The sequence below is a fragment of the Vulpes lagopus genome, chromosome 10 (assembly GCF_018345385.1).
Source record: "Vulpes lagopus strain Blue_001 chromosome 10, ASM1834538v1, whole genome shotgun sequence".
NCBI lineage: Eukaryota > Metazoa > Chordata > Mammalia > Carnivora > Canidae > Vulpes > Vulpes lagopus.
Genome location: NC_054833.1, coordinates 102,046,402 through 102,059,722, shown reverse-complemented (window position 1 = coordinate 102,059,722; position 13,321 = coordinate 102,046,402). Strand labels below are relative to the sequence as shown.

Here is a 13,321-nt window from a genome sequence, read left to right as displayed (position 1 = left end):
AAAGGATAAGGCCTTAGTTAGGGGATGCTGGCCCAGAGAAGGGCTCAGCACATTCCCTTCTCTCGTAGGCTTCCCAGGCCTGGCGTCCAGGACAGCAAGCTGCTGAAAGCCCTTCTCACCGGCCTCTCCTTTCCCGGCAAGCACCCCGGCCCTGCAGGAGCCTGCAGCCCAGTGGGAGGGGCTGGCAGGGTCTAACCCAGCTCAGGGCACGCCTCCCCCACAAGGCTCCCTGCTCAGCACTCCAGGACAGAAAGGCTTTTTTGTTCTCTAGTCAAAAGGGACGTCTGGAACAGAGTTGACTCAGGCCCTCCCCACACACATCTCTGGGGGCAACAGGGCTCGATGCCCCCAGAACCTGGCATCTCGTGCCTGCACCTAGTCCCCTAGGCACTGCCAGCCAGCTCTGCACGCCTGTGTGTCCTGCATGTCTGCAAGCACTAGGAGCAGCAGAGTACCCCAGCCCCTGGAGGCACCCGCACTTTCCTGCCCAGCCCCAGGCCTGGCACGGCTGCTGCCGACACATCTTCTGCCCACCTCCCAGGCAGCACAGCAGACCTGGCCTCTCTGCTAGCTGCCGGGGCGAGTGCCTCCATGGGGTACTCCCCGTCCCCCACCCCCAGAGTGTCTGCAAGTGGAGTTGGCGGCCCTCCTCAGACTCATCTCCCTCCTTGAGCCCCAGACTTGAGTCTCCTCCAGAGTTATTTTTAGACGCTAGAACCTGCCAACAACAGGACAGGCGGGGCAGGCGGGGGCCAGCGGGACGTGGCAGGTCAGCAGGGCTTTGAGGCGAGACCCAAGGCGTCTCCAGGTCCTGCGGACTCCAAAGGGCAGGTGGGGACCCAGCCCCATGAAGAGGGGTATGGACCTGCTCCCTCAGAGCCCCCACAGTGCCTCCCAAAGACAGAGAGAGTAGGGAGCAGAGGCAGAAGGCCTCTGGGGCCGGACCCCAGGCCCAGGCTGTCGGCAGCTTGCCACTCCTGCAGCTGAGCTGGTGACAGTAAGCAGCTGCGCTGGCCAGCAAATGTTCTCCGTTAGAAAAAAACTGTAAGTGGGGAAATGCTTGTTAGGGAAACCCACTCTCCAGAGAGCTGCTGAGCCCGCTAATCACAGGCTGGCCTGCTCTGCACCTGAGGCCCCATTAGCAGGCCCCAAGGGCCCCGGGGGTGGGTGACACAGCCAGTGCCCAGGGGGAGACAGAGAACCCCTGACCCAAGACCCACATGCCCCCTCACACACGTCAACGGTGTAGAGAACACACAAATCCTCACAAAGACACACGAGAGACCCAGGCAGGGCAGGGTCTGCAGAGAGCAGGGGTGAGAAGTCAAGCTGAAGGCCCAGAGAACCACCGGGAAAGGCCCCCCCCCTGCCGCATTCTGCTGGGCCCCCAGTCACCCTCCAGGCAGCTCAGCTACCAGCCTCCCCCTTCTGCAAAGTGGACATCTCCCCACGTGACCCAGGCCGGCTTCCGCTCTGGCATGCCCACTCCCACCCAGGACCCTTGGCTTCTTTCTCTGGAGCACTGATGGAGCGCTATAGGATCAAGGAGGTGACCATCTAAGCTCTCACCCAGAGTGAGGGACGTCCCGGACAAGGCTCCCCTTCCAAGCTCCCGGGCTCCCCAGGAGCAGGACTGAGTTCAACTGTGTCTGCCACAGCACAGCTGTGGGCCCTGACCCAGAGGCACTCCCCCAAGAGGAACCTCTCAAAAACACCTCCATCTGGGGGCCCACCTGCTTCTGCCATAGAAGTCCCACAGCCACACCCCAGGCCAGAGGTGCTAAAGCTGCGGTGTGACACTGAATTCTTTCCCAGCCGTACAGGCCACTCTGCCCCAGGCTCCTGGCATTTGTTTTTTGTTGTTGTTTTTTTTTAATTTTTATTTATTTATGATAGTCACACACACACACACACACACAGAGGCAGAGACACAGGCAGAGGGAGAAGCAGGCTCCATGCACCGGGAGCCCGACGAGGCAGAGGGAGAAGCAGGCTCCATGCACCGGGAGCCCGACGTGGGATTCAATCCCGGGTCTCCAGGATCATGCCCTGGGCCAAAGGCAGGCGGTAAACCACTGCGCCACCCAGGGATCCGGGCTCCTGGCATTTGACCTCATCACTCCCCTATGGCTTCCTGGATCATAGGGCCCCCTCACCCCACCCACAGTTCTGGCAGGGTCCCTCCTCACACCACCTGATCTCTTGAACGAAGAGCCTCAGTTTCCCAGACTTCTGAGGGGGAGCCCAAGATTTATGAAAAGCACAACCTTGAAACGTGGGCAGAGAAGCACAGTTATCATCTGTTTGTAATCCACACCCATGTGATGAGAAACTGCCTGAAGCCTGCTGCAAGGTAAGGGGGTGACACAGTAAAATCTGGGGTGGCCATCACAATCACCTTAGGGACCCAAGAAAATGCTTTTGACATCTGTGGGAGCTACAATCCCAAAATGCAAAAGTCTGCATACAAATTGGTGCAAGACAAATAAAGAACGTGCTATAGACAAAACATGCCAAAATTCCCAGTGATCACCTCTTGATTGGGGCATCTCCTCTCCAGGCTTCTTCACACGTTATGTGTTTTCTGCGACAAATAATCACTGCTCTCATGATCATAACCTAAAAGCAGATGCTACCAGAGGCTGCCCAGGCCAGGAGCAACGAGGCTTCTCGGAAGGGCAACCCAGCCCAGGACACAGGGTTCTCCTTTCAGGGCCGCCAGCCAGGCCAGAGCCCTCGGGGACACAGGCTCTGAGCAGCCCTATCACTGGGCCCAGCTAGTTAAGCCCAGATGTCACCTGAGTGCCAGCCCATCCCCTGGGAGGGAAACAACCCACAGCCAAAATGTGGGCTCGGGTCCACCACCCAGCACCTGGGTCTCACTACCGCTTCCTGGCCCACAGGGCTTCCAGCACTTGGAAGGACAAGCTTGTCGGTTAAGATGCAGGGAGGGAAGTGGGAAGAGGAAAGGGCATGCCTCCCTGAGGGGTATGCAAAGTGTGGATACTGTGTGTGTGTGTGTCTGTGTGTGTGTGAGAGAGAGAGAGAGAGAGAGAGAGAGAGAGTCTGAGTACGAGTGTACAGGGAGATGGACTATGGCCTCTCCGGAGGATCACCAGCCAAGCACTGTTCCCTGCCACCTCCTCACAGGACAGGTGTTTCCCTGGCAGGGCTCTGCTTCTCTCCTGAAAGCCACCTTGGGATTGGCCCATCTGGGCTATTCCAGTCCAGCATGGCATGCTCCTGCCTGGCACGTCTCTGGCTAGGCAGCTGAAGGAGCAGGTAGGTAATGACCCCGGTGTCCGGTGTCCAGGGAGCCTCACCCTCAGCCAGCCAGCCTGACCTCTGGCCAGGTGTGCCGGCTGCCAAATGGCGTCCTGCAGGCAGGGGCAGGGCAACACTCTTGACTGCTGATTACCGCCCAGCTGGAATGGGTAAGGCTCCCACCTCAGCCCTGACAGGTCCTGAGAACTTGGCCACTCTCTCCAGACACAGGCGGCTCTAGAATAGACACGGCACACACATGAGGCCCGGTCTGGGGCTCAGGGAGCCAACTGTCAGAGTTCAGCAGCATCTTCTACGGGCCTGCTACCGTGCCCAGCACCTGCCCTCTCCCACCAGGGCTTCTGGGGCTTGCTGCCTGCTGCGGTCTCCTCTCTACAGAGAGGTGAGCTGGCAGCTGGGTTTCTCAAGGTCCTCCGAGGCGAGCTGCAATGGAGGAACGGCCATGGTGGAGACAAGAACTGGGTGTGGCAACTCTGTTTCTCAAAAGTATGTGGGATGTCTCTGCTTCTGGGACTCCCAAAGTCTTCAAGGGACTTGGCCAAGGAAAGACAGAGGCCAAAGGTGAAAAAAGGTTGCTCCTGACCCAGCCCAGAGCAGCCCATGGAGCAGGGCCTTCAGTCCGCCTCCTCCCCACAGGCAGATGGACTTAGGGGTGGGGTGCCCAGGCAGGCCTATGCGGAGCTGAGGGTGCTACCTTTGGGGCCGTGTCCCCCAGCCCAGGCTCTCCTGGCAACAGCCCACAAGGTGACCTGAGAGGCCCCACTCTGGCCATCCCACCTCTGCCCATGGTCCAGGCATTATCACAAACAGGTCACTCTGCCGGCCCACTGACATGGCCAGAAGAGAAGGGCTGGGTGCCCGTGGAGCCAGGAATGCCCGAAGATATGCTCTGTGCCCATCCTAGGAGCCAACACACACCCAGAGGACTCATGGGAACCCCTGGGCACAAGGTTGCTGACCTCTCAGGAGGCAACCATCCTGGCCCATGACGTGCAAGCTCTGTGCTGAGCGGGATGGAGTAACAATCTGGACTGTTGTGTGGCCCCTGACGCTCACGGAGGTGCTCCGTCAGCCCTATAGCACTCATATATAAACCGTGACATACGGGAGAGAAAAGTCTCTAACGTGATCTACTCCCATGGATTTTCAGCCATTCTTGCCTAACCGTTATCCTGAGCTCCCCCCTTCCAGTACTGCCCCTAGTTACCTCCCCACTCCTGGGTGCCTCTTCCCACCCCCACCAGGCCCAGGATCCTGCACTCCATGGGCAGAATGACTTCACCAGAACATGGATTGGCCAAGTCACTTCAACTCAAAACCTTCCACCCGCAGGCAGGTATCTGGTCTTCAGGAGCACCAGTGCCCCCTACTCTGGGGGGTTGGTCCCCAGCCTACTGCTTAGGCTTCATCGGCCAAGTCCTGCCTACCACCCCTTCCAGACTTCTGGGCTTCTGTCAGATTGCATCTTTGCTGGGGACAGCTTCCCATTGGGGTCCGTCTGCGGAAGGCCACCTCAAGGTCCAAGGCCAGCTTGGATGTCTTCTCTGTGGGCTGCCTGTGCATCTTCAGTAGACAGACAACATATTCCCCAAACACTCACCTCCCATCTTGGCCCCAGACCAAACATGCAGCTGTGGCTGGAGCCCTGGAGACCCCAAGGGCGCTTGGCTGGACCCAGAAACCAGGGCCTGGGCAAAACTCGCCAGGGGATTGATTGCCCAGTCATGACAGGGCAGCCTTACCTTTGCTGGTGGCTTCGTCCCCTCCCAACTGCGTGCGTCCATAGATGGGGGCACCTGGTAGATGTCATGCCCTATTCCAGCAGAAGGCGGCACCTGGTAAATGTCCTGGGCAGGGCTGCCAGGCCCTGGGGGCACCTGGTAAAGGTCCGGAGCTGGGTTGGGAAAAGGGTGATGGGGCATCTGCTTCGAGAATGTAGATGTCTGCTTGGCTGGGGGAGACTGGAACTGCGAGCTGGGCCCAGGGGCTTGGTAGAGGCCTTGCTGAGTCTTGCTGGGGGTGGGTACCAGGTAGACACTATCTGGTTGGGGCTGGTATGTGGCAGGAAGCATGGGTGTGTACTGGGCACCTGGGGCGTGGAGGCCAGGCTGGGGCTGGGCCGAGGTGACAGGTGGGCCGGGTCCGGGTCCTGCTGGCTTCTTGTCATGCATGCCCACCAGGATCTTAAGGCGGTTCCCAGGCACAATGCCTTGGCGCCCATGCAGTGAGCAGAGCCACCAGCCATCCAGGCCCTGTGTGTCCCGCTCCAGCACTGTCATGATGTCACCCTTGCGGAAGGAGAGCTCATCCGGGGACTCAGCCACGTTGTCATAGAGGGCTTTGGCCAGCACATTCTGGGGAGAGAGGACACAGGTAGGCATGAGGATGTGTGCCAGGGGCTTGGCGGGCTGCCCAACTGCCACCCAAGGTAACTCTTCTTGGCACTAAGGAAAGGCTTGAGGAGATCCTGGAACCTCTGCCCCCTCTGCTGCTGGCAGAGAGGCCCAGCTGATCATGGCAGTTTTCAAGTAAGCCTGGACAGTACCTCAAAAATCCTCAACTGCAGCCACCACCTACACTCCAGGGATGACACTCAACATACTCTTGGAAACCACTCTAAAGTCACGCTACAGCCCAGACCAACACTGGGGAGGACAGCAATAATGAAAATCATGACCAGCACATTCTGGGAAGAAAACAGGATGCACACCCTTGCTGCTCCAACTCTACAGTCCTGCTGCCCTGCCAACCGAGAGGAAAAAACGAGAGCGTAGGGAGGGGACATACAGGGACAAAGTGGTCATCATCTGCAGACCATATGATCATCTACGTAATAATTCCAATAAACCAGAACCAGTAACGGATGAGAAAGAAGTACAGAAAAGCCCACACAACAACAACAAGCTACTAGCTACCCAGGAATTAATCAAGCAAAGACAACAGGAGACCTCAGAGCAAAAAATGTGTACGTTCTGCCAGACGGCTCAAGGGAAAACCTGAATAAAGGAGAAAATGTACCAAATTCACCATAGGATGACTAAGCACTATAAAAGGCCAATTTGCCCAAGCTTACTTAGTAAGTTACAATTATAACAGAAATGCCAGCAGAATTTTTTTTTTAAAGGAATTTGACCAAAGAAAAAGAATCCTTCTAGAATAAATGGAGAAATAGAGGTCCATCTATAAGCAGGTCAGCCTGACACACTCTTTTCAGGCTGTGAGGATGTGCCAGGACCGTGGATGAGTGGGACCAGTGCCCAGGACAGGGCTCACAGACGCCCCACACTACAGGAGCCCATCGGACACCACAGGCGCTACCACACAGCAGCGTGGGAGCCCAGGGCTGCTTCATGGATGGTGCTAGAAAACTCACTCACTGTAAGAAGAAAAATCAATCCCCACAGTTGCCTCATGTCATAAACAAAGGACAATTAAAGACCCAGGTGTGAAAGATAAAACTCTAGCTCTAACAAAAGAAAATATTGGGGAGAATACCTTTGTGACCCCATAGTGCAAAAAAGTTATAAAACACAACTCTAAAAACAAAGACCGTAAAGCACACAACATAAGGTTAACAACAGTGACAGACAGATTTCAACCTCACCAAAGCGGAATGGTTTCTACTGGATAGGAGAGAACACAAAGCTGACACGGTAACAGGTCACCAATGACAAGAGAGGGATGAATCCAGAATCTGGAGCATTCTACAAACCAGCAAGGCAAAGACAAGACATGGAGAAAACCAACAGAACATGAGCAGCAAGTTCTCTGAAGGGGAAAAAGACTGGCCAAGGCCACTACGAAGCAGATTGGGGCCCATATGCAATCAGGACCCCCGCGATCCTGCTCTCTTCTCTGGGGCTCCGCACCCCAAGCAGGCGCCCAGGTGGGCATCTGGTGAGGAAGGTCGGCCACGCCCCCCGAGTTAGAACAGCAAGCAGAGGGATCCCTGGGTGGCGCAGGGTTTGGCGCCTGCCTTTGACCCAGGGCGCGATCCTGGAGACCCGGGATCGAATCCCACGTCGGGCTCCCGGTGCATGGAGCCTGCTTCTCCCTCTGCCTATGTCTCTGCCTCTCTCTCTCTCTCTCTCTCTCTCTCTGTGTGTGACTATAATAAATAAATAAAAAAAAATTAAAAAAAAAAAAAAAAAAAGAACAGCAAGCAGACCATCTATTGCCCAGAGCCCCTTCTGTAAACATCATAAATGTCTACAAAACAACTCTAAGTATTTTCCAGACGTTGACCCAAGGACAGACACTAGACACACGTCACCAGCATGGGTGCTTCTGGAAAAGGAACAGACACGCACCAAAGGAATCAATGAGAAAAATACAGCAAAACGAGAAAGGAATCTCATTACAGACAGTGGATGGCCAAAGTAGAGCAGTACCCTTCCCCCAGCCCTACTTCTTACCCTGGCACTCTCCTGGTAATTCTCCCAGTGCCTGCTTCTTGGACGGGGCTCTTTTACTCAGCAAACCCTCCCAGAGCAGGGACAGGAGCTCCATGTGGCCCTGGCATGGAGAGGCCTTGCTAAGTGGCCTGCGTGAGACCTGGGGAGGGCCTTGGGGGAGACAGTGGGACAGAGGCGGGAGGACCCCAGCACTGGTAGACACCAGGCTAGTAGGTCCAGAACCTCACTGGCCCCTGTGTTCCCGGCCACGGAGTCTGTTGTACTGCTCTGCGGGTGTGAGTGCAAGGATGAGGCTGGACCCAGAGATGTCCCAGAGGGTCCCAGAAGAGGGCAGGAGGGAAGGAGGCACCAGTTGGGAGGACGCCAGGGCTGCTCTGGCCTCCCAGGGTGGGGAAAAATGGGGATCAGCTGGGGAAGCAAGAGAGGCCAGGTCAGGGGAGAAGCCAGCCCAGGTGGGCAGCTACACAGGGAAGGCAGGATCGCCCCAGCACCATGGTGAGCACCAGGGCGAAGGCCCTCAGAACTGCTGCTTCTGCAACACTGCCCACCTCATGACTACGATGCTTATACACGCACCAAAGCATTGACCATGCCTCAATAAGATGTCACATGAACTTAAACAAACTGAGGAGAGGGTAAGAATAGCGGTTGTGAATGGAGGATGCTTTCTCTTCCTGTTTTTCAGAATTTCTCAGTTTGTATTTAATGAGCACTTCTTGGCTTGGGGTTTGAAAAATATACATTCTGAAAAAGGACAGTGGACTACCTCCTTAGGCTCCAAGGCACAATGGGGCAGAGGAGGCTGAGGCAGGTCTAGAGGCCATAGCCCAAGGAGAAGCAGGCAGGGGCAGGGGCTGTCCCGCTGTCCTGCAGCCCATGCCCCCCCCCCCCCCAACGGGCCCCATCCCCAAGCTGCCTGCACGGAAAGCAAGTTTCCCAAATATGGTCTGCAGCCTGCCTCAGGGAATCACATCCCGTCAGGGGGCGGGACACCCGGCCCACCCTCCCCCTGTGACCCCACTGGGTCCCCCCAGCCCCTGCCCTGGTGACCACAGGAAGTGCCAGCAGAGTGAGTCACAGGAAAATCCCCCTCCAAGCCCAGTCAGAGGGGGGCGGGGTGCAGACAGAGGGGACTGCCCCTCAGAGGCCCCTCACCTCTCAGGAGGACAGCCCAGGGAGGGCTGGCAGAGGGGCTGGGTGCTCAGGGAAGCTGGGAGGCTTGCAGAGGGCAAGGTCCAGTAGGGAACAGGGAAGGAGGGGGAGGGTCTGCCCACACCCACGAGAGCCCCTGGGGCCTCCTGCACCCAGGGTGGCCAGCCCCCACCCCCTTGGTGTGAGCTCACGGAGCAGTCAAGGCCAACAACGGCTGCAACTGTATAGTCTGGGGCGGCTGGAGCCAGGCTGGGAAGCACCTCTTGGGCTGGGCACGTGGCACAGAGTGCCTGGCACCAGGAGCTGCTCTGTCTGCATCAGCTGGGGCCCCCGCCCAGAGCTCCAGAGGCAGGCTCTCCACAGGCCCTGCTGGTGCCGGAGCGCTCCAGCTGACGAGCACCCCAGCTTTGGGCCTCTAAGCCTCCCCAGCTGTTACTGAGACACGTTACTCCCTGATCCTTCTTCCTTCTTCCCAGTCACTCAGCAGCAGCTAAAACCAGACCTGGGTCTGGCTCTCCCTCCACTGCTGGGTGACTCTGGGCAAGTCCCTTAGCCTCTTTGAATACCCAGATCCCCTGTGCTAAGACGACAGTCCTGCTTTCAGAGGATTGTTCTTTTGGCCAACAAAAGATGTGCATAGCTCCTGCTCTCTGCCAGGTGCTGGGCCAGGCTCCACTAGATGGTGCAGGCCTAGCTTGTCCATGTCTGCATGGGGTTTCCATTCCAGTGGAGCAAACACCGAACAATTTGTTAGGGCACAGGGGAAAACAGGCACCTATAATAATGTGGGACAGGACCACTGCATATAGGGTGGTCAGAGATGACCTCCCCGAGGAAGTAACACTTCAGATGACTCAGGAAGAATGAAAACCAGGCACAATGACACCAGCTAAGGAAGAGCACACAGCCAGAGGATGGACATGAGCCAAGGTACTGGAGGAGGAAGAGGCTGGAGGAAGACAGGGTTGTGGCCCCAGAGTGGCAGGCAGGCTGGAGACAATGCAGGAGAGCTCAGTAAATGTCATCAGATGGTGGCACCCCATGGCAGGTAAGCCCAGCCAGGGCAAAGCCTATAGCCCCTGAACATTTCTGCCGTAGACACACTCCCCATGACCCAGTGTCTTGCTCCTGCATGGAAGAGGAGCCAGTCCCCAGAGCTTGGGCCAATCGGGTGCCTCCACCCACCCTGTAACAAGGCATAGCTGTGACCTCCAAAGGGGCACACTGTCAGGGTGCCATCATGGTCTGGGCAGACGCTGCCAGACATCTGTGTCCAAGGGACCACAGAGAGTGCTGCCTGACTTACCCCCAAGTCTCTGGCCAACCTCATTCCTGCTTTGAAGAAACCTTCCACTGTGTCCCATTCCTCCAGAATACGTTCAGGGGTCACTCCACCAGGTAGGTGACCATGCCCCTCCTTGGGCATGCATTCCCCATTGTCCCTAACTCAAAGTGACCAAAGCATCTTGTTACTGCCTACTTTGTGCCCTCTGACCCAGGTACCCATGGGGGAGTACCTGGGGGTATGGGGGGAGGGGCTGTGTTCTTTAGCATGGAACCCTTAGGCACGCATGCATGGAGCCTGGCCCTGAATGGGCGGGCTTAGGTAGAAGGCCCCCTTGCAGAAGATGGTATCCTAGCCTCCCTGGGAGCAGCCAGGAAGACCATCTGCGGCTCACTCACCCCAGAGGGAGGGGGAGAAGAGAACCCTCAGCCTGATGCCAACACTCCCCAGGCAGTGGCCTGCCAGCCAGGCCCACTCAGAACAACACCCTGGTTGTTGCAAATGGAGCCAACAGGGCTGCCCCACAGGCCCGGCCTGGCTCTTAGAATAGCTCTCATTGTGTCCTAGGGCCCCGTGGGCACCAGACCCCCAGGGCCAGGTGGGCTCTCAGACACAGAGTAGCTGGGCCTTGGCCACAGGTGGGCACATCTGGAGGACTGCAGCCATCTGATGGCTATGCGAGTCTCTGCCTTGGGGAACACTGGATAACTGTATGGGTACCCCCAAACCCTGACTCCTTGGGAAGGCATGACCTGGCAACTGGGACCAGTGGGGACGGACATGTCTGACAGGTTCACAGTAACAGCAATAATTACGAGCTCCATAGGAGCAAGCTCTTCTGTATACTTCGGTCATCCCTTTCAACCTTAGGAGACACTGTGATTACCTCCACCTTATAGACAGGGAAACTGAGGTGCATGAGGTGCACAACAGTTACATGACCTGCTAGGGACAGAGTTAGGAAGCAGCAGAGGCAGATCTGGGCTCTATGATAAAGCAGAGTAGATGGCTCCCGGGGTGATGCTTAGGTTCTTGGAAGCCAGGAGTGGAAACCTGACAGGCCTTTTCTCTCTCTGTGTCGCTCAGCCCCAATATACACACACACACACACACACACACACGCCCCAAACAGAGCTTCACACATTGTAGTCACTCGGGAAACACTAGTTTCCTTCATGCCCAGAATCATCTCACACTCGGGCCAAGATTATTTCTGGGGTATACTGTTTGCTTGTCCCAAGAAGCCCCTAGTAGCTAATGGACACAGGCCCAATACATGTGTTGAATGGTAGTCCACGTCCACAACCTCTACTCACTGGTGCCCCAGGAATCCCCCTGGAAAGGCAGCAGCCAGGGGGCCACCAGTCAGGGTCCTGACCATCCCCTCCCACTCTGAGGACAGTCTCTTCCCTTCCCACAAGTCCCCACGCCCTCATCCTTGATGAGACTCCATCCCAGCCAGCCTTATCAGCATTCTCCTAACACCCCCAGGAACAATTAGTAGCCAGGGTCTGGGCTCAAGTCCAAAGAGCAAAACCATGGGCAAGCCCCTATTCCAGAGCTGTCCCAGGGGGAGCATAGCTCCTGCCCTACCCATCTCAGAAGTGCTGGAGGCTCAGCGGACATGGCTGGGACTGTGCGCAGGTCCTCGGCCCTGTCTGACACTCAGCACCTAAGCGGCAGATCTGTTGAATGAAGGACTAAAAACCACGTCCATAGTGGCCACTGCCAGTGGCTCTCCCCTCCTAGAGGCCACTCCCTCACGCAAACAGGAGCTGTGGCCTAGTCTCATTTGCAGCGGCCACAGCAGTTGCTTCTGTGTCCCGGGCCAGCTTTGAGTCAGAAGCAGGACCCTGCTCCCACCCTTGCAGGGCATCCCAGACACTGTCCCTGGGAGACTAGGCAGACATGGGCCCCTAGCACCCCACAGCTGGTGAGAACAAGCAACCCTCTAGAACTCTCACCATTGCCACCCAGCCCAGGGAAATGCCCCAGGCTGTTAGAACCCAGACCTGCACTTGATTACTCATTACTCTCCTTCTCTGTCCCTGGGGCCTTGTGGGGAGGACTCAGGATTCTTGAGTGGGCTGGCTGGTCTCTTGGAGCGGGCTCAGCATCATGAGACTTCAGGGTAACACTTCAGGGGTAACCCAGCCCCAGATATGTCATCATGGAGGGAAAGAGGCAGGAGGAATGGCTTCAGGGGGGACAGGAGGGATCTCACTCCTAAGACCCCATTTTCTCCACCTTGATGTCCAAAGCCCCCTGCAGCTCTGCTACTCTCTAGTCCTAAATGATAACTTGCGGTAACCCTTATAGCAGCACCATCCACCTGAGCAGGAATGGAGGGGGACAAAAGGCACAATAGTGGGGTTCTCGCTCAGATAAAAGTACCAAACCCCTGATTTCTGGGATGCACTGTGGAGATGAGGGTCTGCAATGGGGCCCTGCCCCTCCACTGTTTGAACTCCTTTCACTCCAGGCCAGAACTTCACCCCTTAGAAGTAAAAGGGAATCAGGGCAGCAAGATAGCAGAGCCAGGGCCTCTCCAGCGCTAGAGGGCCCAGCCCCATACCCTCCCTTGAAGGGAGTCCACCCTTCAGCCCCTTATTTGGAGGGTCCAGAGAAAGAGGATCTTGGCCTGTGTCTTTGCTGGAGAACAATCCCTATTCCCCTGACCCTGCACCTTGTTCTCCAAGTGTGACTCCAACACTGTCCCTCACCCCTCTAGAAGCCTCCTGGGGAGCACACCTGGCCTCTGCTTCTGGCTGCCCCCACTGGCTGTGGGCTCCTGGGAGGCAGGGGAGGGAGTTTTCAGGCCCAAGAGAAAAGGGCGGTAGGAACGCCTAGACAACGGATGCCAGAAGGACCCCACCAAGATGGTGGCCAGTAGAGCATGGCAGCACCCTAAGGACCAGAGCACCCCCAATCCAAAGGAGGGGGCGGTAGAGCACATGTGAGGCAGAGCATGGGGCATACCGGGAGACCAAGTTCTAAATCCAATCTGTGCCTCAGTCAGTCTCCCCATCTGTATAACAAGGAAAGCAGCTGTCTTGGGCTTTTCCCACTAGGGATGCCCTAGTGGCGCTGACCTTGCTTCAATCCCCTGTTTAGGCCCAAGGAAACGGTCCTAGCAGCCCACAGCACTCGCACTCTGGCTCAGCACAAACTGTAATGGCCAGAG

At 56.8% G+C, this 13,321-nt stretch overlaps 1 protein-coding gene across 4 annotated transcripts in view; it reads right to left on the bottom strand.

Moving 5' to 3' along the window:
* BCAR1 (BCAR1 scaffold protein, Cas family member) overlaps nt 1–13,321 on the bottom strand; it is a 36,061-nt gene that overhangs the window by 7,747 nt on the left and 14,993 nt on the right. For all 4 annotated transcript variants that reach the window (XM_041770694.1, XM_041770693.1, XM_041770695.1 and 1 more), the window contains exon 2: nt 5,028–5,639. In XM_041770694.1, coding sequence (XP_041626628.1) covers nt 5,028–5,639 — 612 coding nt within the window. The remainder of the gene's footprint in view (nt 1–5,027; nt 5,640–13,321) is intronic.